General features: G+C 38.7%; 1 protein-coding gene and 1 non-coding gene across 2 annotated transcripts in view; both read right to left on the bottom strand.

Moving 5' to 3' along the window:
• The window catches only part of DOCK8 (dedicator of cytokinesis 8), a 209,465-nt gene that overhangs the window by 164,281 nt on the left and 19,841 nt on the right, over positions 1 to 25,343 (bottom strand). The window contains exon 2 of the mRNA XM_054583056.1: positions 4,152 to 4,254. Coding sequence (XP_054439031.1) covers positions 4,152 to 4,254 — 103 coding nt within the window. The remainder of the gene's footprint in view (positions 1 to 4,151; positions 4,255 to 25,343) is intronic.
• On the bottom strand, positions 3,327 to 3,485 carry LOC129078513 (U1 spliceosomal RNA). The gene has a single exon (XR_008529967.1). It is a non-coding gene; the product is annotated as a U1 spliceosomal RNA (small nuclear RNA).

The following is a 25,343-nucleotide window of genomic DNA, read 5'->3' as shown; positions in this document are numbered from 1 at the left end:
TATTTTACCATTCCATTTTAGTGAGGAGATCACACATAGAGTTGTCTGCCCGTGTAGGTGGCTGACATCGGAGGGCATCTGGCCAGCCTGCGTGTGGCGATGGAGAACGCCAAGGCCAGTGAGCGGTGCTCCACTCCAGACCACTCTCTCTGGCCCTGGGCACAAAGTACTCCGATAGGAGTGTCCAATAGGTTTAGGACAATTCTACCATCATGTCTAAAAATAAACAACTCCAAATGGTGGTTCCTCTTCATATTCAAAAATGCAAAATTTAAAAATATTATGTTTACTTTGAAAATGCTTGTATACACAATCATCACAGCTAACATTTGCAATTAGAGTTTAAAAAACAAAAACCTGATCAAACAGAAAAAAATTAAGCACACCCTTCCTCTCACTTAATTTATCAGCTTTATCACAGAAGCCACTATCTTTGTATAAGGATACATGCATCAAGTCAGCAAGTGGTCCCTGCTTACCATGGTTTCTGTAACTTGGAGCAACTAAGACAACAAAAGAAGCTTCACTTTCATTATGTTCTTCCTCCCGTTTGGAATACTCCCACTGTGTAGGTCTTTAGAGAGACCACAGGTTAAAGTCCCAGGGAACTTAAAAATACTGATGCTTGGGCCCATTCCTGGGATTTTGATTTAATCGTTCTGTGGTGGGTCTGGCCACAGGTGTTTCTGTAGGTTCTGGGGATTCTGATTGGCAGCCAGGCCTGAGAACCTTCCGGTAAGTCTCCTCAGCCTACGCCATCAAGCCTTGACCTCCTTTTATATCATGTGGGAGCTTTCTCTCTTCTGAAAAGCTCCCACACTTGAAGTCAGTATGGATTTTCTGAATTACCTCAAATAGATGTTAAGGCCATTCAGAGACAAAACCACCTGCACTTCATCTTGACTTTTAATCTCCCAGTGTCTCCACAGTGCCAAACACATAGACAGCAATATTAGTCACTATTTATACAGCACCTATTATGTCCTTCTATATATACCCTAATGGAGGCAGCATTATTATACCAATATTGCAAATGAGGAAACTGAACCCTTCACAGAGGTTAAGTAACTTGCCCCAAATTATATACCTATTAAATGACAGTTATACTTCACTCCAAATCCATCTGACTCCAAGTTCTACCCTCTTGCAAAACAACAAACTTATTGGGTTTTAAATAACTTTGTGACAATTAAATACTTTTAAAAAATTAAACCACCATTTGTATCAGCATGTGAAGTTGTTGAAATGGTGGTTATATAAACTAAGGTAAGAGAAACAAAGGTCAAAATGCACTCAGTCTTACTTTTCAATTGTTTAAAATAATACAATGAACAGTCTATGGCTTTCCATTTAAGAAGTTTTTTAAAGCTGCTTCAGATTAATCTTTTTTTTTTTTTAAATACCATGTCTAGCTGCCACCCGCTCTGTGCAAGTTAAAAATCTTTAGATGATAAACTACTTTTCTGCCTTGCCAGAAATGAATCTTGCTGAGATGTGCCATTATCTTTCTATGAAATGAAATAACCCTTTCACGGGAAAGGGAAATCACCATGTAAGCTGATTTCTGTTGGAGGCACCTTCATTCAGGAAGGTGGCTCAAGGGGAAGCACAGTCACTTCATTCTGACATTACAACACTAAAAGCAGGTAAACATCAACCAGGGTGATTTCCTAAGCAGGCCATGCTTTTTTTTTTTTTTTTTTTTTTTTTTTTTTTAGTGGGAATTGAATTTGGGTCACTTGACTCCAGGGGCAACAGACTGCTGAAGCTGGAGTAGAGATCTGGGGAATGATGCTGGGCAAACTAAAGGGGAATAACCCAGAGTGATACATTTTTAAGGGCTATTCATTTGAAAACAGAACAAGGAATAAACTATGGCAGGTAGAAACATTTGATTCTTGTATAGTTAAAGATTTTTGCTACTTCTTTGGTATCTGCTGTTAGAAAATGGGTCATTAAGACACATGTTACTTAACTACCCTGCTAATGAAGTAATTTATCAAAATTTACTTCCGTCAAAACCTACGGATGAAGCAGCATAACTACCCAAAGAACACCTGTAGACCTTAAGCAAGTTTTTCCTTTGAGACTTTAAATTTAAAAAAGATTTCTCCTGAAGAAGTTTAAGGCTGCAGCGTTAGAGTCAGAGCTGGCCTGTAGAGAAGGGGTTAAAGCCTGCTAGCTAAACTTCCTGAAAGCCTCTCCGTAGTGATGTCCACAGTCCACACTATTTCTCAAGACAGTGACTGCATAGAGCTGCAGTCTCAATTCACAAAGAAGCAATGCACCAAACCCCATCTCCCCATCTTGTTTAAGATAGAAAAGTGTATCCAGTCACTTTTTAACTGAATTTTGCATATTTGGAGTGCATTTTAGTCAGAAATGTAGTAATAATTTTGGGGGTTTTCAATAAAACATATATTAGCACCAAATTAAACCAAAAAGCATTTCTAACTTATCTTGGTTCAAAGTTTATCTGCTATATCAGAAAGCATGAACATTATGCACCTGACAGGCTTTTATTATAACCTACAATTTTGAAACAGGCAGGTAAAGTGCAGACAAAAAGAGCAATCTAGCAAGCCACCAAAGTCATAAAACAGATTTTTTGAAAAATTATCATCACAAGCTACCTCTTGCAGTACAAGGTGCCATACATTTTTTAGTAGTAGTATTTCATCAATGACACAAAACACAAATTATCCTTCTGAAATAAGCACCAATCATTCCAGTAAACATACCTTTAAAAGATACATAGTCACACGGCGGGCAAATTGTTACAGGAGACAAAATGGCTGCTACAGGAAACAGGGGAAGGTTACAAAATTTGTAAGAGCAGAAGTGGTTTTGAAGTAATAAGTGAGAAAAAAAAATTAACCTAACCTCTGCAAGATAACTGCCGGAACAAGCAAACAAGTGCCCTGTGCTGTGCCTGAGGAAGTGAGTGCAGTGGAGGCTGTAGGTCGCTCACAGAGGAAATGAACACTCACTTCTGGTTTTACAAACCATCTTATTTAAATCAGAATCTTCCTCCTTAGCACATGTCTGGCATTTACTCCTCACGTAATATAACACATATATGCATGCTCAATAATTGGTGTTTAAAAAGTATGCAACCTTTGACTTTAAAGGGGGCGTGTTTTTTATAATATTTCAGGTTTTTTTTTCAATTACACTTTGCTTTCAATTTTATTTTGTATTGGTTTCGAGCATACAGCTTAGTGGTTAGACAGTCATGTACTTGTTAAAGTGTCCCCCACCTGATATTTCCAGTACCCACCCGGCACCATACAGAGAGGGAGTGGGTTTGGTTTTTGTTCTCTTTTCAGGGGAGAGCATGAACACAGTCACCCACGGCTAGAAATTATGCCGGCGATTTCCCCACATTTGGGGAAATCACAGCGGTCAGCACATTCTGAGTACAATGGATAAACCTCGCTCTGGGAAAACCACCTTTGTGATCATGGTATCTGGGGAATGGGTTTTTAAAATGGGAGTTTGAATTGCCTGAATCCAATTATATGAAGTTCCAGATAAGACGCCATTATAATGACAGAAGTGGATTAGTGATTGCTTAGGGCTGGAGCTGGGGGTTGAGGAGACAGACGACAAAGGGGCACAATGGGATGTTTTAGGGGAGAGACTGTCCTATATAGAGTAGAGGTTAAACAACTACAAATTGCCAAATTCATTAAACTGTACAACCAAAAATGACTGAATTCTATTGTATGGAAATTAAATTTCCAAGAAAACGATTTTTAAAAATGAAGGTTCATAACTTGGCTTTTCAGGTTTTGGAATACATTTATTTTTTTCACACTAAAGCAGGCTACAAATGGTAGTAAGATTCCAGTCTAATCCCCCCTCTCCCTAAAATATGACTTATAATTTGGGTGAAATCAAGTAATCCGAAAGTCCGCTACGTCTGGGGATGTCAGAATCACAGCTCTTGGAGTTTTACTTTGCACCCTATGTCCTGATTGAGGGAGGGAGAGAGGGAAATTGTCTGATGTTAAAAACTAGGTACAGAGCTAAGAAATGGTGGTTAGTCATACAAGGTAGCGGGGGAAGATCTAAGGAGAATCAGGAAGCATTTGCTGGGTACTTCCGCACTTGGCCAATCCCCAAGCAAAGCTGTAACTCATACTTACTAGTTGAAGAGAGGGGAAGCCAGAGGTACTTATGCTTTGTCGATGGTACTGGCCAAGGTTTGGTGGGAGAGTAAACTGTTTCCTTATGTCCGCTGAAGAATACCTTGGATTAAAAATAGAAAAATCTAGATGAAGCAATTATTTTTAACAATCATCACAATTACAGATACAATCTTTTCTTTAAACATTTATGTTTAAAGATTTTATTTATTTTTTTAGAGAGGGGAAGTGGGAGGGGGAGAAAGACAGGGAGAGAATCATCAATGTGTGGTTGCCTCTTGGATGCCCCCTACTGGGGGCCTAGTCTGCAACCCAGGCATGTGCTCTGACTGGGAATTCAACCTTTGGTTCACAGGCGGGCACTCAATCCACTGAGCCACACCAGCCAGGGCTATAGATACAACCTTTGATGGCATGTTATAACATTTCTGCTTTGGCTGGGCAATGGGCAGAACCGACTAAAAGGTCTGCACTGGCCTGGGGTAGACTTTTGTGCGATAATATATATCCTTGAGAATTTCAGAGAAACCAGGATGCCTGCAGTCATGGCTTCTGCCCACTGCTGGAAGAATGACGGCATGAGGAGAAAGAAGAGCTTGAAGGCTGAGGAAAAGGTCCAGGGCACTTGGCTCCTTCTTCCCAGGCCATTCAGAGGCATTGTCCCTATATGAGAACATCTATATGTCTCTGACTAGAGCCCTTTCAACCCTCATCTGCCACTTTGATCCAGTCATTCTCCTTTCTAGCAGTTAAACCCTTCTGATCAGTTGCCTGCTACAACAGAATACACTAGAGAACTGTTAAATGAACACTTCTACCTCCCTGAGGCACCTTAGATGGTACCTGCAATTCCAAGGACTACATTTTTTCCAAACTGCTCCTAGCTGAGAGATCTTTCAAGACACCCATACTGACATTGGTGTCAACATCCCTGGTAGCCAAATGGAGCACATGAAAATTGTTCTCTATTGTCCACCCACACCTGCCAACATGAGCCTGTTGACCAGTGAAACATCGGCTTACGAGCAGGTTGACGTTTAGGCACTCATTTGCTCGTCATTTGTTTGGAACTCAGAACACACATTCTCAGGAAATCAGATGTTAGTGGTTAGCTTCTGAGACAGTTCACAAACCTGTGCTTAAACCACAATGAGGCCACTGTAGAATATGACTAGAAACTAACAGATTATTGAGGATGAAATGAGATCAGGTATGAGTATTGGAAACATGCTGTTGTTTCAAATAGGAATATATACATTTTAAGTTTTATAATTTTAAAATATAATATTTAAATATTATAAATAAAGCTTATTATGTTTTCTCTGTTATAATGTGTGCTAGTGCATAATTACTGGCACAGGTTCCTGACATTATTAGCGAGGTTTACAACAAGGTCTCCTTGGCTCCCAACCTTGGCAATGTGGTTCATTCAAAGAGGCAGGAAACGTGGTTCAGTTTCCTTTCAGGCTTTGCACACTCCTGCTGTACATTGTCTAGTCCTAGTCATAACTACAAATCAAAAGGGTGGGCCCAAAACCCAACACAGGACAATTACCTCTCCTTCCCAGGATCCTGAATGATGAATGGATATGAGGATGGGAAAAAATGACCGGAGCACACTCAGGCAGTGGGGGCCCCTTATATCATGATGCAATGATGTGTGAAACCCCAGAGGAAGTTCTCGCAGCCCATGTTCATTGTACTCGTTCATTTCCTAAAGCATGTGATTTATTTTTATAAAAGCGTAAGAAAAATTCTAAGATAAGGAGTAAGTATTCTATTATCCATCAGGGACATGGAAATCAAAACCACAAGGAGATGCCACTGCACAACCACTAGGATGGCTGTAACAAAAAAAAGTGGTCAATACCAAGTGCTGGTGAGAATATGAAGTTGAAGCATTCATACAGTGTTGGATGATGCAGCTGCTTCAGAAACTGGTTGGGCAGTTGCTCAAAAAGTTAAACAGAATTCCCACATATCCCAGAACTCCTAGGAATATATCCAAGAAACCTGAAAACCTTCCACACAAAAGCTATACATGAATGTTCATAGCTGCATTATTCATGATAGCCAAAAAGTGGGAACAACCCATCATCTTATGAATGGGTAAGTGGCATATCATACAATGGAGTATTATTCAGCAATAAAAAAAGGAAAGAAATACTGCTATATACCATAACATTAATGAATCCTGAAAATATTATGCTAAGTGAAAGAAGCTAAACCAAAAGACCACATATTATATGATTCCTTATACAAAATGTCCAGAATAAACCTTAGTTGTCCAGGGCTGGGACAACAAATGGAGAGTGACTGCTAATGGGAATGGAGTTTCCTCCGGGGGGATTACAGTGTCCTAAAATTGACTGTGGTCAATTTTAGCCAAGTGCTAGGGACTGAAGTCCAAGAAGATGTGGTGATGAATGCCAACTCTGTGAATATGCTAAAATCCATTGAATTGCACATGTTAAATGGGTGGATTTTTGTGGTATGTGAATTATTTCCAAATAAAGCAGATAGATAGGTATAGATAGATAGATAGATAGACACAAATGTGATTGTGTGTGTATTCTATAGAGACATGAATGAAGGTAAGAATTGTCTAATTTAGCATGACAGCCAGGAATAGAGAAAAACGTTCAGATTTTGATCCCCACAGGCTGAGTTGCATTACAAGTTGGACCGTCACCAATTTCTGAAAAAATCAACAGATGAGACCACTCTCCAAAACAAAAGGCCCATCTTACATAAACAACATTGTATCTTGTGTTTGGCAGCACAGAAACCCAAACCAGCACAGCAACCACTTGTTTGCTTACTTGAGAAGATGACCAGTCACGGAACACTGAGACAACCAAGAAAAGGTACTTTTTTTAAAAACCCAAGTTGACTCTTCACAGATAAGACTGACTGCTCCTGCAACTTCTCTCTCCAAGGCCTCCCCACAAGACCTCTCAAACAGCACATTTAGTTTCCTGGTCATTCTGAAGTCCTTCCTGTCGTAGACCACAGGGTTCTACCCAAAATGGGTTTATCTGAAAATGCTCAGGAAAGGAAGTGGCATTGTGTGAGAATATCAAAGAAAGGCAGGAGGGATAGGTTCTTGTGTTTATTTTGCAGCAAAATCTCTCATCCTACACCAAAGCCCCAATACTTTTTTCATCATGAAATTATATTGTTTTCACTCGCCAATCTTCCTTAAACAGAGTCAGCTGGTCTTTTTGTTGCAGCCTTCACATAAGCTTTCTAACTCAGATCTATACAACTGACCTTCCTTGACATATTGAGCTGGCCTAGTTCCTAAGGATCCTATTTCCTGTTTCTACAGAATCAATTCTGCAAAAGGAAGTTACACCTATCCCTTCAAACTGTCAATAGAAGATGAACTGTTTATACTTAAAATGAAAATTGTTATTTATCTCATGTGGGAAAGAATTGCTTCGTATCACTTAAAGAACTTCACAATAAAATATCTCTGGAGAAACTCTACACTCATATTGAACTAGCAAAAATAGGCTGGAATGATAAAATTACATGTTGGTCAATCTTGGGGGAAAACCACCATGCCCTGCACCACTGTGGGCTGTATACTGGTTCAGTGTCTCTGAAAAGCAATACTGTAATATGCAACAAGAACTTTAAAACTGTCGTTACTCTTTCCTCTAATGATTTCACTTTGAAGAATATACCTCATGGAATTCATACAAACAAAAATATAATTTGAGCAGAAATGAGCAAAGAACTCTGTATATGATAGCAAACATTTGAAAATAACCAAAGCAGCCAATACTCATCAGAACATTAAGTAAATACTAGCATAAAATAGATGAAATATGATTTTACCATTTAAAATAAAAAATTTGAATTATGTTTACCTACAGAAATGTGCCTACAAAATAAGTTACAAGTCTAACATGTCTAACATAATTTTCATAATGCTAGGAAATGTCATAATATTTCCTTGATAAACTAAGACACCTTACTTCTAGTCACTCAAAATGTTCTATACATATTATTTTTATTTCTACACATTTAACTGGGAAAAGCCTTGGAGTTTGTTTAAAATGTTGACACCCCTACATAGGAGTCAGAATGGTGGAAGCTCTACGTGTTTAGTTAGATGGACAGATAATTGGGATATATACAGTTGGGAGCAAGTACCAGTGAAACTAATGGGAGAGCAGAGCTTGCCAAGTGTAACCTAAGGACCATTTTGCATCAAATCATCAGCTGCTTAATAAAAATGCAGACTCCTCAACCTTTCCCCTGTCCTGAATCAGCATCTCTGTGGTGTGGCCTGGAAGCTGCATTTTAAACCAACAACTCCAGGTAATTTTTACATGCAATAAAATATAACATTCATTGATAGTGAAAGACTAGGAGAGAATGGTTCATCCATTCATTCATTCCTAAAACATGGAGGGCACACAAAATGCCAGATTCTTTGCCAAGTGCTAGGGACTGAAGTCCAAGAAGATACTATTGCTACTCCCGGAAGCTCAGTCCAGTGGGTGGGAAGGAAGAAGACAGATGCATAGTTGAATACATAAATATAATACAATACAATAACTATTATAATGCAGGAATGTACACAGTGTCTTTGTACATTTACAGAGTAAAGAAGAGGAAGTTACTAAGTCAGCACGGGAATGCTTAGGGGGCTTCTGGGATAAGAGGACTCTTGAACCATATTTTGGAAAAAATATATAAGTATGAGCAGGACTGATGAAAAAAGAATACAATGCATTTCAAGCATTTTTAAAAACATTTCATAACATCTAGACATTAGGCTCCCATAGTCCCGCTTCAAGTATTTTAACCATCAGGCTGTCCTGTTTCTTGACGTCGGCTAAAAGAGCAAAGAATAAGAAGGTGAACTAGTCCTGAGCTCTGCCATTTGCCAGATGTTTGAGTTCAAGTACATTAGCTAACCAGGCAGGGTCTTAGTTTCATTACATGTAAAATGAAGGGGCTGGGCTACATGATCTCCCGGGCACCCTTCCAGCCCTAACTGGCAAAGATGCGTAAGAATCTTAGGCAGAACAATCAGCACCGTGATCTATACCAGCAGCTGTGCTAGGAAACCAAACAGCCCCGGAAGGCTTTGCTCTGGCTTTCATCCCTGAAAGAAAATTCTTTCACTATGCTGGTATGGCCAGCAGCCAAGATGGTTGGAAGGATTTTAAAACTAACTCAAGAAGAAACCTTGTCTATAAGTATTGAAAAAAGTCTAGGGTTTCCTGAATCTGACATGTTTTAAACAATAGTGAAAGGGGTAGAATAAAAGCAAACATATAATTTACTCTTAGTAACAAATACCTGAGTGTAAAAACACCCAGCAAATACAAAGTGCAAAGTATACAGCTAGTAATAAACAACGATTATAGACATTTGTGGGTGGCATATGTAGCCACAAACACATGATATAATTGAATCTTACCAAATAGCCATTTTCAGGACTAGAAATAATTTATACCATGGAATCATTGAAAGAATATTACCCCCAAACTTCCTGAATTACAATGTTAGGGCAGTGTAGTATTAAAAAAAGTAAGTAATGTTTTAAAATTTGTTGTATGCAGAAAAATGAGCTTTGAATAATGTAAATAACACAGGGTTAGATCACAGAGCATGGCGTGTATAAGGATGAAAACACAGGGCTGCCTCAAGACGGTGTAGTTCCTGGAGTTGACCATGCAGAAATAACTTCAGGCTTTTTCTGAGGTTTATCCTCAGATACTTTTAGTAAAGTACACCTTTAAATTTAAAAGGCTACAAAATGAATTTCCATAGCAAATTTTATATGTGTATTACATATATTATATAATGTATACTATATAATATCTATTTGCATATCTCTATCCTTACATATATATACATGCATACATGTTTTGAGCAACAAAGTCTTCAATGAATCCCTCAGAAGCTTGCCAGCCTGAGGCTTCATAATAGATATTTCAGGTTTAGTCTTTCTCATATTTTCCATCTCCTCATAAACAGACACACCATGAATGTACAGCTTCTTTAAAGATGATTCAACAGGTGGAAACATGACTATGAAGAGACATTTACTCCTTATTAACAAGCTGAGGAACTTACATTTCTCCCTTACATGGGAGCCCCAAATCCCTTTCACTTGGAAAATTCCTCTGACTACTGAAAAATATTTATTAAATGACTTAAGTGTTTGAGAGTTCCCTCAGGAAGCCTAGAGAAGGAGGATACTGAATGTCTTCAGTCTCTTAAAGACACCCTCCTCCCCAGTCCTTATTTATCATCATGTAAGTTAGTTTTTCTCCTGACATAATCACCACCTACTGATGAGGCAGCATAATCACCTAAAAGAACACCTATAAATATCAAGTGCTTTGTATTTGTCACTTTAAAGAAAAAAAGGGTTTCTTGAGAAAAGTGTGTTAAGATCTAAAGAAACAGTCTAATTAGGTAAACAGATGTCCCGAAAGAGGAGAGATAAAACAGGATCCAAAATAATATTTAAAGAAGTATTGCTAACAAAAAATACCGAAGATGCAGATTCATAAAGCTTTATATAAATGCCCATCAGAATCAATAAAGAAAATCAACCTAGCTCTTTCACAGGAAAACTACTGTGAATCAAAGAGAAGTTTTAAATGCTCTTGATAAAATCTGGGGAAAAGATGCATTATCTTCAAAGACATATCACTTCAAAGTGTAATAATACTACTAATTGATTTCTCAGATGAAAATGTGGAATCCAAAAACCAATGCAATAACATCTTTAAAGTGCTGAAAGAAAACGACCAATCTAGCATTTCCTACCCAGTGAAAATATCCTTCACAAATAAAGGATAAAGAAAAACAAAAAGTGAGAGAATTTATTACCAGCAGAGCCATACCAAATGAAATAGTAAAGAGAGTTGTTCAGGCAGAAGGAAATGATTCCAGATGGAAGCACAGAAGTGCTGAAAACAATGAAATATTCAATAGGGTAAATATGTAAGTAAATCTCTGTGATAGTGACAATACAAAGTAATTATAATAATGATAATAATGTGAAGTTTAAAATACACACAGAATTAAAGTACATATCAACAACATAAAAAGTGAGAGGGGTAAATGGAGTTCATGTTTTAAAGTTCTTGCACTATTTTGGAAATGGTGAAAGTACCAATTAATATTAGAATTCTAAAAAGTCAAGTATGTATTGTAACCTCTGTGGAAACAAGAGACAGATTGAAAAAAAAGAAGAAAACACAGTAAGATTATATATTTAAACTCAAATATGTCAGTGATTATATTAAATAGGATCAGATAAATTCTCCAATTACAAGACAAAAGTCATCAAATTACTCAAAAAACTTTGCTACTTACAAGAAACATGCTTTATTTTTTAACAGATTTGTGAAGGTATATTTGACATGCAGTATACTGCACAGATTTAAAGTGTATTTTATAGTCCTGGCTGGTGTGGCTCAGTGGATTCAGTGCTGGCCTGTGAACTAAAGGGTTGCCAGTTCGATTCCCAGTCAGGGCTCATGCCTGGGTTGCAGGCCAGATCCCCAGTAGGGGAAGCACGAGAGGCAACCACACACTGATGATTCTCTCCCTCTCTTTCTTCCTCCCTTCCCTTCTTTCTAAAAATAAATGAAATCTTTAAAAAAAATAAAGTGTATTTATAAATCTGACACATGTATACACCTATAAAACCATCACATCAATCACAAAGTTTCCTCATTCCCTTTAATATTTTACCCATGCCTCCAGGTAACCACTAATATGCTTTCTTTCATTGTAGATTAGTTTGCATTTTTTAGAATTTTATATAAATGGAATCAAACAATTTATCTCTTCTTTTATTTGGCTTATTTTTTTTACTCAGCATAATTATTTTGAGATTTATCTATGCTTTCGGCTATCACAAATAAAGCATCTCTAAAACAGTCATGTGCCAGTCTTTACATGGACATATTCTTTCATTTCTCTTGGATAAATTCCTAGATAAACTATTTACAAAGTGATGAAAAAAAGTTATGTAAAAATAGCCAAAAGAAAGATGGTGTAACTATAGTAACGCCAGGCAGAAAGGACTTGAAGGCTTTGAAGATTTGGTTTAGACACACTGAGTTTGTGGGCCCAATGAAGACTCCAAGTGGAGGTCAAGTTGGCAGTTGGGTAAACAGATCTGGAGCAGAAATGAGAGGTTCAGTTACTGATGTAAATTTGACCAGGCTTGAGTTTGAGGTTGTTTATCCAGTGGTGCTGAGAGATCTACACCTCTCTACCTCTGGTTTCTCACCCATCTCCCTAGCAATGGTATGGTTAGAATCTGTGGTCTTAGAGCAAAGCCACACAACATAGCTAGAGAGCAACTGAACCAGCCTCTCAAAACAAAAGGTCATCCATCTGTTTTGACTTTGACTCCTCGTTGATTAATTCAGTCTCTGAGGAAAACCCAGGTAATAGGATGATCAATAAGCTGATCAAAGATCTTGAAAGCAGCATTTGAACCACAGAAAAATTTGTGGAATGAAATTTTACCAAATTCATGAAATAAAAATAGGTATGCTTCTCGATGTTGAGGAAAACTTCCCAGATATTAGGATTGTGGAAGGTTGACATAGTCTTTTGGTAAGAACAGAAAATCATGCCAGTATTCATTGAGTGCTTACACTACTTCCAGCACTATGAATTTCCAGCTCATTTCACTGAATTCTCACAGCAACACTATGAATCAAGTTTGTCTTCTCCATTCAACAAATGCAAAACTCAGGGCTGGAAAACTCATGATTTGAACCCAAGCTATCTGACTTCAAAGACCATGCTTTTAGTCACTATGACTATATAAACTTAAAAAATGTATTTAAATCTAAGTACACTGTTTAAAAATATATAGAAGGAAATTTATTCACAGTTATGTTAGAGAGGCAAAATAACAGGGCGTTTTTACTCCATTCTCTTTTTCCAATTGTGCTGTAGCTGCCAATTTTATAACAGAAATCATGTACACACACACACACATTTTTAACCTACGATGTCAGCTTTCTGAATAATGTAAATTCTTCTGTTGAGAAACAGGAATGAGCCTGAACATCTTAAGAGTTTCTTAAGGGCTCCTTTCACCATTACTATTTTTTTTTTCCAAATCTCCTCCTGGAGTTTCTAAATAAAACTGTTCTCAGCATACTTTGAGCTCTTATATCCACGTCCTGAACTACCTGACTCAAACGCAACAAGTATTGTAGGGTGCTATTGATTAAAAGAGCCACATTTTCTTCTCTGATTTGTGATTTATCTAAGTTATTTGTCCTGGGCATGGCCAGCTCCTTGGCCATTTAGAGGCTGCAAACTGTATTTTCATCGAGGACCATACAACGAGGCTATTTCTTTCAGATATGCTGGCCATGGCAGTGAAGTAGCAGCATTTCTGTGTCTTCAGTAAGATTCTGACAGCCTTCTGGAATCTGCTACCCAAGGTGATTGCAGCTGTGAATTAAAAATGCCTTTTACTGTTAGGTAAAATGGGGATATTATAAATCCCTCCAGTTTTATGAGTTTCCTTCATCAACTTGTAGAACTTACAAAGGTGACTGAGAAAGTTGGTTTTTCTTTTTTTTCTTTTTATTTTTGCCCTTGAACACAGCCTCAACCTGTGGCAGACAACTGAACTAAGCTGAGGACTGTAAGGTTCATTGTATCTTTGTGAGCAACCTATATTGCAATGGCTCTCAAAGTGTGGTCCCCAGACCACCAGCATCAACGTCCACTGTTAGAAATGCGATTCCTTGAGCCTCAACCCAGACTTAGTGAATCCTAAACTTTGTGGGTGGGACCCAGCAATCTGTGTTTTAACAAGCCCTCCAGGGGACCGCACTCCCAAGTCTGGGAGCTACTGCTTGATTCTGACCAGACCAGTTCCAGCTCTACCAACCAGCCTGCCCTTGCTTTGTATTCATCCTCCTTCAGAGACTTCAGAACCTTCCTCAGCCTAACTAACCCTGCCTAGCTTGTTAATTTGAAAATCAAAGTTCTAACAGACATTCTTTCAAAGATGCTTCTATTTCCTGCTTAGTCAGATTTAACTAAAATATGCTACTTTATACAAACAGTTAGTGTACCCCAGAATAACCATGTCCCCCATTCCCTTGTTCCCCAAACCATCTCTATCTTTTCTCAAAATTTATTTTAGATGGAAGAATGGGAGCAATGCCTCTTAAACCTGCACTGTTTCTAAATCATTAAGCTATAAATGGTTAACTAGTGTTTACTTCAGAAAAAAAGCTCTGAAGGGAGGGGGAGTGGAAGCTAGAAGGGGGAATGTTTTGGGGGGTAAAGAGCAAGGTTAGGAATGTTGTAGAATGAAGAGAATCGCTTAGTTAAGAATAGAAAGGAAAGACGAGACATATACCCGGAAATCTGACATTGATGTATTCCTTCAGCAAAGCTTTATTGAGCACCCAGTTAGTCAAGATTCTACAGTGAGGAAAGCAGATAAAAGTCCCTGCTCTTAAGAGGTTAAGAAAGTGTACTGATGCCTGAACTTCTGCAAAATCCTTATTTTGTATCAAGTGATCCTCACCCAGTGACCTTCCAGCTCATGATACTACTGTGCTTCATGACACTGCTATGCTTCATGACAGTGAGTATCTGAGGCAAGAATCTTTTTGTGCCTTTATGGGAGTGGAGAAGATAGTTGAAATAAGGAAAAATTATTCAAAAAGTAAAGGTAACCAGACCCCACCTCAACTAACCAAATTTAGCCACTGACAGAGCAAAGGATATATCCCTGAGGCATCTAAATTTGATATTTTTATAAGTTCCAAGTATCATGCATTCTATAAAGCCAAAATCATTTTCACAACAGTTCTCCTATGATATAAGCCATATCTCCACTTTACAGAAAAGGAAACTGAAGCAGGGAAGAGTTGAGTGACTGAATTGAGTTCTGAAGTAGAGCCTGTTCTGACCTAAGGAACTAAGTCTTCCGCTCCTAGGTTTTTGTTTTGTTTTGTTTTGTTTTGTTTTGTTTTTTTGCCTTGCCTGGACAGGCATATTTAGACTCGTTTAACTTTAACACTCATCCTTTTCCGGGAGCAAGGCCCCGTCTCCTGACAGCGTTTTCTGGGAAGCCACCATGTCCTTTATCATTTCTGCAAATACCTTTTCCTGCTGGCCTTAGAGAGAAAGAGGCTCACTTTTGTGCTCTACCTACTACTTGCCATGAAACTCCTACTGCTGTATCCTTAATCAAATTTCTATCTAGTTAAAATAATAAGTTCCTTTACTCATCCCTTACTAAAATGTTGGTCATGTTAGTATGACATATGCAGAAGTAAAAAACCCTTAAATCACTTCCTAATAAATGGGAGTACACTGTAGTTACTAAACTTGAATAACTTTCAAGTTGACTGTTTTTAGGGTATTTACTTTGGTGAAATTGTGAGGCCTGAGTCATGGACCAAGGAAATATTTTAAGTCATGAATACTGGCTAAAAACACCAACTCATCTAATTTCAGGGGAAAGAAATTTCTTATGCAGTATTTTTCAAAATATTAGAATAGAATATTAAAATAATACTATACTTCTTATATAAAATATGATAATCCTATACTTATTGAAAATCTATACTAATGGGCATAAATTATTCTTAGTATTGAGAAATGATAAGAGACTAGAGCACATGATTGATAAAATTACAGAAAATTTCTTAAGAGATATATGGCAACTGTGAAGATTGCATATAAATAAAATAACTTATTAATTGATGATTTCTTCTTTGTTATTCATCTTAAAATCAAAACTGTAATAAAGTCTCAAAATAATTTTAAGGATAACCTAAAGACACTCTATTTAGCCTCCTAGAAAATTATGCAAAATACTTGTAGTTGGGCATATATATGACAGTCTTTCTTTTATGTATTGAGGTGGTGGTTCTTTTTTTAATTTTTCTTTTTAAGAAAACTTTAATGGGAAACCTCCAGATTTTCAAGTTAATATCATAACAAGGCTAACTTAATAAAACTTTGAGCACTGCCTTTGTCATCTCTGTCCTGGAATCCTTTTCTGTCTGGCAATGAGCTTCAAACTTTAACATACACAAGAATTAGGTAGGGAACTGGTCAATGATGCAGGTGTCTGGGCCTCATCACCAGAATTCTGACTCATGAGTCTGAGCATGGCCAGAATCTGCATATTTTACAACCTCAGGGGATCAGGTGCCATCCACCTAAACACACCTTAAGAACAGGCAACAGCTGCCTCATGAATTCAAAACCAATGGAAAACCTGACAGTAATGTAGCCCACTATAAGACCAACCTGGAAGTCTCAGGTAATAAGAACACATACTTGGTGCTCACTTGGAACTAGGAGAACGTGTGTCTATGTGGCTCCGTCTGTAATTCCCCACCTTAGCAGCAGAATGATTTATTCATTAGGCAGTATGGTCAAGGTTCCCAGGATATCATAGGTAAATATTTTCCTCTTGACCACTATGTAAACAAGCTCAAAGCACTTTAGATTGCAGAAGTTAAGAAAGAGAAAAGAGAAAGAAAGAAAGCAGGAAGAAAAAGAATTTTTACAAGAAAAAATGAAAGAAACATAATATTGCTCGTGTAAGGAGACTGAACTACACTGTAAATGTGGAATCTGCTTCAGAAGGCATTTACTCAGCTAAGCCAGTTACTGGCCAGTACCAAATAGTAGGAGTTGGGAATTATTTATTTTCTGGCATATTGTCTGCAGAGTCCATAAAGGCTTAGAAGGATGGTCTTGTTCAGAAACCTTAATCTGTAACAAATTGGGGAATGGAATTGTATCCCTCGGCAAGACCATGCTGACCAACTCTTCTTCAGTAGCCACCCATTCACCACCAAGGTTGGTGAATTCTGCCCTGGGTCTGGCTATCATTACATTAATAATGTATCTTACTGTGGATATCATGGTTCCTATTTTGAAATGCTCTTCTATGCAGGCCCGAATATTAAATACACAAGGAAAAGTACTTTTCCAAAAAAAAAATAACTTTCTTTTTACCTTCAACAAGGAAATAACAGCTTTAACTTCCTACACATCTAGAATATTTTTTGCTTTAATAGCCTCTTGCATTTGAACACAATTCAAAATCTTGGCCCCACCTTCTTCCCTCAATGCATGAGTGAGTAGTTATTTGCTCCAGCTGACTGTGCTAAACATGCTGAGGTGAAGTTAATGCACAGTAATTAACATGAATGAGATTTTAGAGATGAAAGGCCTGAAACCAGTTTCTGAAATAAAATGGCGGAAAGGACGTGTGGTGGGAGCAAAGCCAACATCCACATAGCTCTTTCTGTGGCATCCCTTTTGGTCAACAACAAGGTGTTCCCCACAGGAAGGCAGCTGAACATGTCTCCAGCTTTGCTAGTATCTTATTTTAGCATAACTTTCAGAGCCTTACCCATGAAGAGCCTCACTGCTATGAAGTAGGCAAGACAACAATACCTAGAGAGGTTACGGGACAAGTCAACACTCAGTTAAGGGACAAGTCAACACTCAGTAAAGTTGAAAGACTGCCTAAAGCTGACAAGCCTTGCAAGTAGCAAAGCTGGGATAAGAACTCTGTTCTCTTAATGCCCAGGAAAGTAGACTGTGGTCTTTTTTTATAAAGAAAGTTGCTTTAAGCAGTTACAATGGGCAGAAATCTATGTGTTGTGGTTTAAAGAGAGAGAAAAAAAAATCCCTGACCAACTATAATTTGCTGTGCTTGTAATTTCCATGACTCTAAAGCTTATAGGAAGTGTTTCATTGGGTTGAATGACTAGTGACTTTAAAGAGTAATATATAAACTAAACCTACTACGGTGTCAGATCACTATATCAGCTTAATCTATTTCAACTAATTTCATACAGCAACACTGAGGAAAGGAAGCTCAGGTCATCCCCTAGGGGTGAAGGGGGCTGAGGGAGACAATGAATCCCCAAAGCAATGGTTAGAAGGGGAATTCAATCCTTCTCCAGGAGGAATGAAGAGTAAAGAAGGTAAAATCAGGCTTTCAAGGTTAATCTAAGACAAATGCATTCTGGATTAAACCCTTGTACCAAAGACAGAATAATGCATTCTGTGTCTAGGGCCAGCTTTGCCCATTTCCCAGTTTTCCTTAGATTAGAAAATGAATTAGTGTAAAAGCATGTTGGCTACAAATAAAAAGTTAACAATAAAAGCCTGCTCTAATATATGCAAGAAAGTCTACATAGGAAATTTTTTATAATAAGCAAGTCTATTAAGATGTATGAATTAACTTGGCTAGGTAGCTCAGTTGGTTAGAGCATTGTCCCGATACTACAAGTTCATGGGTTCGATCCCTGGTCAGGGCACATAAAAGAAACACCAAATGAATGCATAGGTAAGTGGAACAACAAATTGGCCTCTCTCTCTCTCTAATAAATAAATTTTTAAAAAATTTTGAATATGTACAAATTGCCAGTTATAAAAACAGTCATGGGGATGATGGGGATATAAAGTACAACACAGGGAATATAGTTAATAATATTATAATAACTATGTATGGTGTCAAATGGATACTAGACTTATGTGGGTGATCATTTTGTAAGTTATATAAATGTTTAATCACTATGTTGTACACCTGAAACTAATGTAATATTGTATGTCAACTGTAATTGAAAAGTAAAGAAAAAATAAAAATAAGCAAATCTAACAGAAAATGATCTCTCATATCTTTATGCTAATTTACAGAATAATCATTTTCTAACAAGTGATAACCTTGGTTCAAATCCTGCCTCATACATACTAACTGTATGATCTTGGGAAAATTAGTTGACCCTCTTAAACATGATGGAGTGGGCAGAAGCCTGGAGACACACAGGGAGGAGGCAACAGCAGAGTTATAAAGGAGTAGAAACCACAGTGAGAAGAAACTGTGAGATGGGATGTCAACAGGGCTAGCAGAGGAGGAAGAGGAGCAAGTAGAGAAATGAAGAAAAGAGGGAGACCTGGAATCTCAGAGCTGTAAGGCTATAAGAGTTGCCTTTGTCAGACTGTAGGAATTCAGCCCCTATTTGGCCTCATAGCTGGGTGCCTTGTGCAGTGAGCAACCTACACAGCCCTACATGGAGGGCCCGGGTCCATGCGTAGTTACGGAGATTGGTACCAACCTAGGCAAAGCCAAGATCACAGACCCATCTGGAGTTGTGAGGGATTACTCAGCTCCAGGCCATCATTGGCATGGAGGAGTACACGCCTGGTGTTACTGGAAATCTGGATTTTCATGTGAAATCTGCAGTTTGTAATGTTGGCAAGAGAGGAAAAAAATCCAAAAACAAGAATTACTCTTGGATCTACAGACTCAGTTCTGGTTAAGTAATTTTTTGTTCTCCTTACTTTGTGATGTATCCTTAAAATAATTAACCATTAACTGAATTAACCTGAGAGGATCTATAATCATTATAACTTAGAAAATGTTACTGCTGTATATAACTACTACTACCACACTTAACAATCTAGGTCATCCTTAATGAGTGCTTCCTCTCTGACAGGGACTGTTTTAATCCCATTCAATCCTCACAACAGTCCTTTGAGGTGATATTATTATTTCCACTTTACAAATGAGGGAACTAAGGCCAAAAAAGGTTAAGTAACTTGTGTAATAAAGTTCCTATAGGAGTGAAACTTCTGGCATTTTCCTTTCCCAGCAGCTTAGCAATGGAAAGCTTAATATGCGAAAGCTTTCTGAAAAAAGGATATTAAACTTTATCCTGACTACTGAGAACAGGTTTTGGCTTGTTGCTGAAACTTTGAATCCAGCTCCAATATCATTAATCCTTCCACGGGCGAGTAGCCTTGGAATATGTTCCAAATGTAATTCAAATGCCCACATTAGCTATGGGAAAAGAGATTTAAGAGCAATTACTGAAGGTTGATTTTTCATCAACTACGATTCTTTTCTGTGTGTATAATTTTGTCTCTTCATGTTTCACAAAAAAACAAAACAAAACAAATCTCAAGTACAATAAAAGTGCAGCCTTTGAAGTCCAAAATGCACCAAATATTTTTCTGAAATGTGGGATGGGGAAGGCAGAGGTGGTACCTGGAGCAGAAATGTCATTCAAATTTTTAATCAAGCTCTTTTTGTATCAAATGTTCCATGTACTACTTTGACCAGCACTCTCCATCCCCAGGCTCCTTGCTTTCTTCCTAGAAACTGGGTCAACTCAGCTGCATCAGAAAAGAAAACCCTCATCCTCCAGCTCCCTATCTCTCCCCCTGCCCTGCCACCCAGCCTCCACTTCCTCCACTTCCTCCCCTCCCTCACACTCCCTGATCCAGTGTTCTCAGGCTTCTACCCTCCACAGACGCTGTCCTTGATATAGCCACCGAGATGACCTCTTTCCAGTCCTGTTTTAGCCTGACCTTTCTGTGGCATCAGACACTGTTGACCTTCTCCATACTTGATGAAATGCCACCCTGGGATTATACACATACTATCAACTCTCCTAGTCAGTTGTCTTCAGTTTCTTGAATTGGTTTCCCTCCCCTTTATGCCCCTTAGGCATTGTTCATTCCCACATGGTAATAGTTGGATACATTTGAGATTGAGGGGCAAAAAATCAGCAGCTGCACCAGATGAGTAAATCTTGTTCCTAAAACATGAGGAAGCACTGAAGGAAAAAAAAGGCAGACTCCTAGTAATGAGAAATCCAGTATTACATCGGTGTTAGTGTCCTGTTGTAAGGAGTCTACAGTGAATATTTTCTGTAGAGTACAAAGATTATTATACATGGCCTTTTCGCACAGGAAATCAGTTGCTTTAATGGTTTCCTTCCTTCAGGGGATAATGTCAAAGCTGTTGAGCCCCACACTGCCCATTTTGATCATTTAGCTCACATGGAAAAATTCTCCCTACAGAATACAGAAAGGAATTTCTGTAAAGCAATTAACTTATCCTCTTTTGCCCAACAGAATGCAGTAGTGCCTGAGCCTTGGCTATTTCCTGTCAGTTTAATAATAAACAACCCAGTCCTTCTTGCCCTCACATCTTGAACCCTACATGCTCCTAAAGATATGCTAAACGTTTGTGCCAAGACATAATGACAACGTTAATGATCCTTAGTGTGGGGGATACAGTCAAAAAGTTCAGACGGTTACAAGTCATTTTCCTCCTTACAAAGCCTGTGTTCTAAAATAAGGAGAGCCTTTGGGCCAATGGCAACTTTCTAGAGTTTTCAGGACGTTATACATTTTCTTGATGCTATAATTAAAAGTAATGGGATAGCCTTTAAAGGGCTAAAAATGGCATGGCAAATGAGATTCACTCTAACCAACCAGGAATAGAGAAGACAGGTTTGATATATTAAACTTTTGAAGGCAAATTTATTGAGCCTGTCAGATTGGTACTGATGGTATATAAAATATCACTGATTTTCTTCATTTACCTTTGTGGAGGAATAGGCTGCAGTCTGAGGCAGGCTGAGCCTTGAATGGTGACTTGTCTTTGCACTATTCACAGAGTACTCTCAGAGATGGGAACTCAGCAGGCAAATTTGGGATGATGCAAATACTCTGGTGAAGGCAATTCTCCCCAGAAGTCACATCATATGGGTATCTCTGGTCTTGAAAACTTGTCATTGGCCCAAGATCCGGGGCAACTTTCCAGCAGTCCTTTGCCTCCATCTTTACCCGACCCTGTGAGGTGCCAGGCAAGGGAAGTACTTAGAGCAGTGACAACAGTTGCAAAGACAAGCAGGGTAAAAGAGAGAAATGGGAAGATGCACTGGGCTCAATGTGGCAGAGTAGGATCTCCTGGCTATCATATAATCCTCCTTTCATAAGTCTGCATTCAATTTTGCACTGACCTCACTCTGTCTCCTACAATGAAGTAACAGTATCAGGCCACAAGTGCTCATCCATAAGGTTGTTATGTTTCTGGGAAGTCCCCATTTTCCAGAGTCACTTTTGCTTCCTCAGGCTGCATACTGCATTTGGTAACAGCATTACCTCAGTAAAAATGCAACTAACTCGATGAGCAATAATCCACTAAATGACTACCAGCCACAAACCAATTCACGCTGAAGGGTAGATCAGCTGAAGGCTGGTTTTGAGGTGGTTGGGGGTAAAGAAGACAGACAGAGCCCTTGGAGACTGTGTCTGGATGACAATCCCAGAACCTGCTGAAGTGGATGGAGCCATGCAGGGAACGGAATGGAAAGGTGGAGAATCTACAGGCAACATTACTTACGTCCTAACTTTATTCAGGCCCTGGTAGATGAATCGGAGAGGGGGAAAAAAGAACGCTTGACATAGATGAATGGTGCTTCTTTGAAAGGAAGAAATGTAAAATTGGCCAAATCTGGTCATGGCTATGTCATGATAGATAATTCAACAGCGAAGGCTAAGAACAGGGCAATGTTAATCTGTTTTATCTCAAAGGCACAGGTCAAGGAGACTATAGGGGAAAAGAGCCAAAGCCAGAGAATCTCAGGAGGTAGGTGAGCCAGAATGATAACACCACCTAATACAGGCAAAACAGGTGGCCAGCAGTTCAGAAAACCCAGGTGTCCCGTGACTTTCAGATGTCAGCCCTGGCCCTGGAGAGCCCTTCCATCAGCTCCCTTGCAGGGAGGCACCTGCCCCCAAGAACTTGGTAAGCAGCAACCAGCCTTCTTCAAATGCACTGGCCCACCTGTCACGATTGACCACAGGTGGACCAGGAAGAACACATCAGTGGGACCTTCAGGGTCTATGATGGAGGAGCACCTCTAGGAATTTTGAGCTTCAGACCTCCAAAGCTGGGAGCATACATTAAGCCTAAGAAGTGTGATGGAATTCTAGGGGAAAACCATGCAGAACTGGGGAAATTTGGCCAAATTAATTAGTTAATTAATTCTTTGGTAAATATTTATTAAACATCTCCTACATGTGTTGTGTATGCTAGACTCTAAAGATTCAAAGGAGGAAAAAAAAGTGCACCCTCCTGTAGCTTCCAGTCTACTAGGGGGAGGTAGAGTAGCGGGGGCATTGAATAAATAACCACATAAATTTAGGGTAACAAATTATGATACGTGCAAATAAGGAGTACAGACTGCTCTGTGTGTATCAAAGGGGCGTTTAACTAATTGATCTAAGATCAGTTTAGTGGGTCGTGACCAGCATTTTAATAAATATAGTAGAACAGAAAAGAATAGAAAACATCAATGGGTATTGGAAACAATAAAGGTGAATATGGTTTCTTAAAACTTTCATTTCTCTGTGTGTGTGTGAGAGAGAGAGAGAGAAATTGTAATATAAAGTATATTTCCTTTGTGGATTGTGGTGACAAAACTTTGAAAGCTGATATTAAAGACCAAGTTAACAAGTTACCAGGTGCCACAGATTGTCTTTAAGGGGCGATGATAGAGTTGTGGAGAGAAAGGGGGATTGTGAGCCAAGGGGTCCCTTTCATTGACATATTCTTCCAGAGGGTCAGGGGTGGGGAAACACATTTGGTGTCAGAGTCATCTAGATTTGGGCAATGAGATATGTAGGACAACCCCACCCCACCCCCACCCACTCCATTTTACCTGGAGCCACTTCAGGATTCAGGGAGAAGTGAAGAGAAGAAGGAAAAACATAGCTCTGCTGTTGGGACACAGTGGTTGTCCACAGTGGGGAACCCTGGGAATCTTGACATTAAAGAAAACATGTGCCAACCAGTAAATATTAAGCTGTCTGGGGGCTAAACAGATCTTTCACCTTTGTTTCTAAAACTCTAATTTCATTGATAGTAAAGAATAGTTCATAGGTAGTAGAGACTAGAACCCAAGTCGAATCACCAGGGCGGAGTCTCTTTCTCTACACTACGATGTCTTCCTAGACAATGAACACCACAGTGACTTTCCATCTGTGGATTTGCAGTGTGATTCACAACGTCAGTAGCACTTGGGCATGGAAATGTGCACTGGTTTGAAGAGGTCAGATGTTAATGGAAATGTATTTGTTACACCAAAGCACAGAGGGATCACCTCCCAACATCCCAAACATTCTCTCTTCCATCTGAAAATCAAGTTTCATGCATGATACCACTGAGTCACTTAAGTCCCTGAAGGTTAGGCAGTGTTTTTACTGGACTGTTTCTAGCTTTGAAAGTGTGTTGGGGAAGAAAAAAGTTGGAATCTTTAGTTTGAAAATGCATCTTTGCTCCTCGCTAATTTCAGAGACAAATCAAGTCAGTGTTGGCTCACTCTTACGGAAAGATAGAAAAAAAAAAAACCCCGTAAAATTGTATTTAAGCTGTGAAGAGATAACACCACAGGATTTTCAGATGCTGTAAGGCTACCTCTGGTTGTGTTTAGAGTGGACATGATCCATTTCTCTTGAAAGTTAATCCTCTGACCCATCTGAGGCAAAACTAAACATATTATGGCATATGGAAAAAACAGGCTCAACAAATTCCATGGCAAGGCCATGATGAAGCTTATTTCAGTAAGAGAGTTGGTTTATAGGCAGCCATGGTTGGCAATAACAGGTGGTTAAGAGCTTGAGTTGGTCTCAGCTAGACTCGGGATCCAACTACATTTTTACCACTCACATCCTTGGGTAAATGGCATAATCTCACTCAGCCTGTTTCCAAATCCACATCCTTGGAATCATAAGAACCCTCTCAACATTTTAGGCTGTTGTGAGAATTATACAAGGTAATACATCTGAAGGACACAGTAAGAGCTCAATAAATTCAAGAATTAATTTTTTAAAAGAATTGTTAGTGATCACATTGTGTCTATCTCTTTCTTTCTGACAAGAAATATAGCACTGGTTTTTCAGTTTCTCCTAATTTGTGTTAGTCTTCCTCTGTTAATGAAAACAAATTATACGGTTGATCTTTCCACTTCTCAATAAAACAGAATTTTGAAAAAAGTAATAGTCAAGTTGCTATCATTTCGAAAAGCTTAGGTTCCAAATTTCTTCTCAAGGATGGTCTGGGGCTTGGCAGTCATCCTGTTGAGTAGATCTCGCAGGCAGAGAATTTAGAAAAAGGCAGAGAAAGTGGTGTTAGCTCGGAAAGGAATTTTAAAAAACATTTACTATAACCCTATCTTGAGGAAATTGTGACCCAGAGAGATGAAAGGTATGATTCTTCTAAGGTTCTTCAGGTTGTGCATAGCAACCCAAGAGAGCTGTGTTCAAGAAGAGGCAAAAGCAAATATGAATCATCAGAACTACTTTATGTGAAGGCTTGAGCCG

Source organism: Pteronotus mesoamericanus, unplaced genomic scaffold, assembly GCF_021234165.1.
Source record: "Pteronotus mesoamericanus isolate MK-2021 breed Mesoamerican mustached bat unplaced genomic scaffold, CSHL_Meso_final contig_73, whole genome shotgun sequence".
NCBI lineage: Eukaryota > Metazoa > Chordata > Mammalia > Chiroptera > Mormoopidae > Pteronotus > Pteronotus mesoamericanus.
The sequence above is the reverse complement of the archived record's forward strand: the minus strand, read 5'-3'. Positions and strand labels throughout refer to the sequence as shown.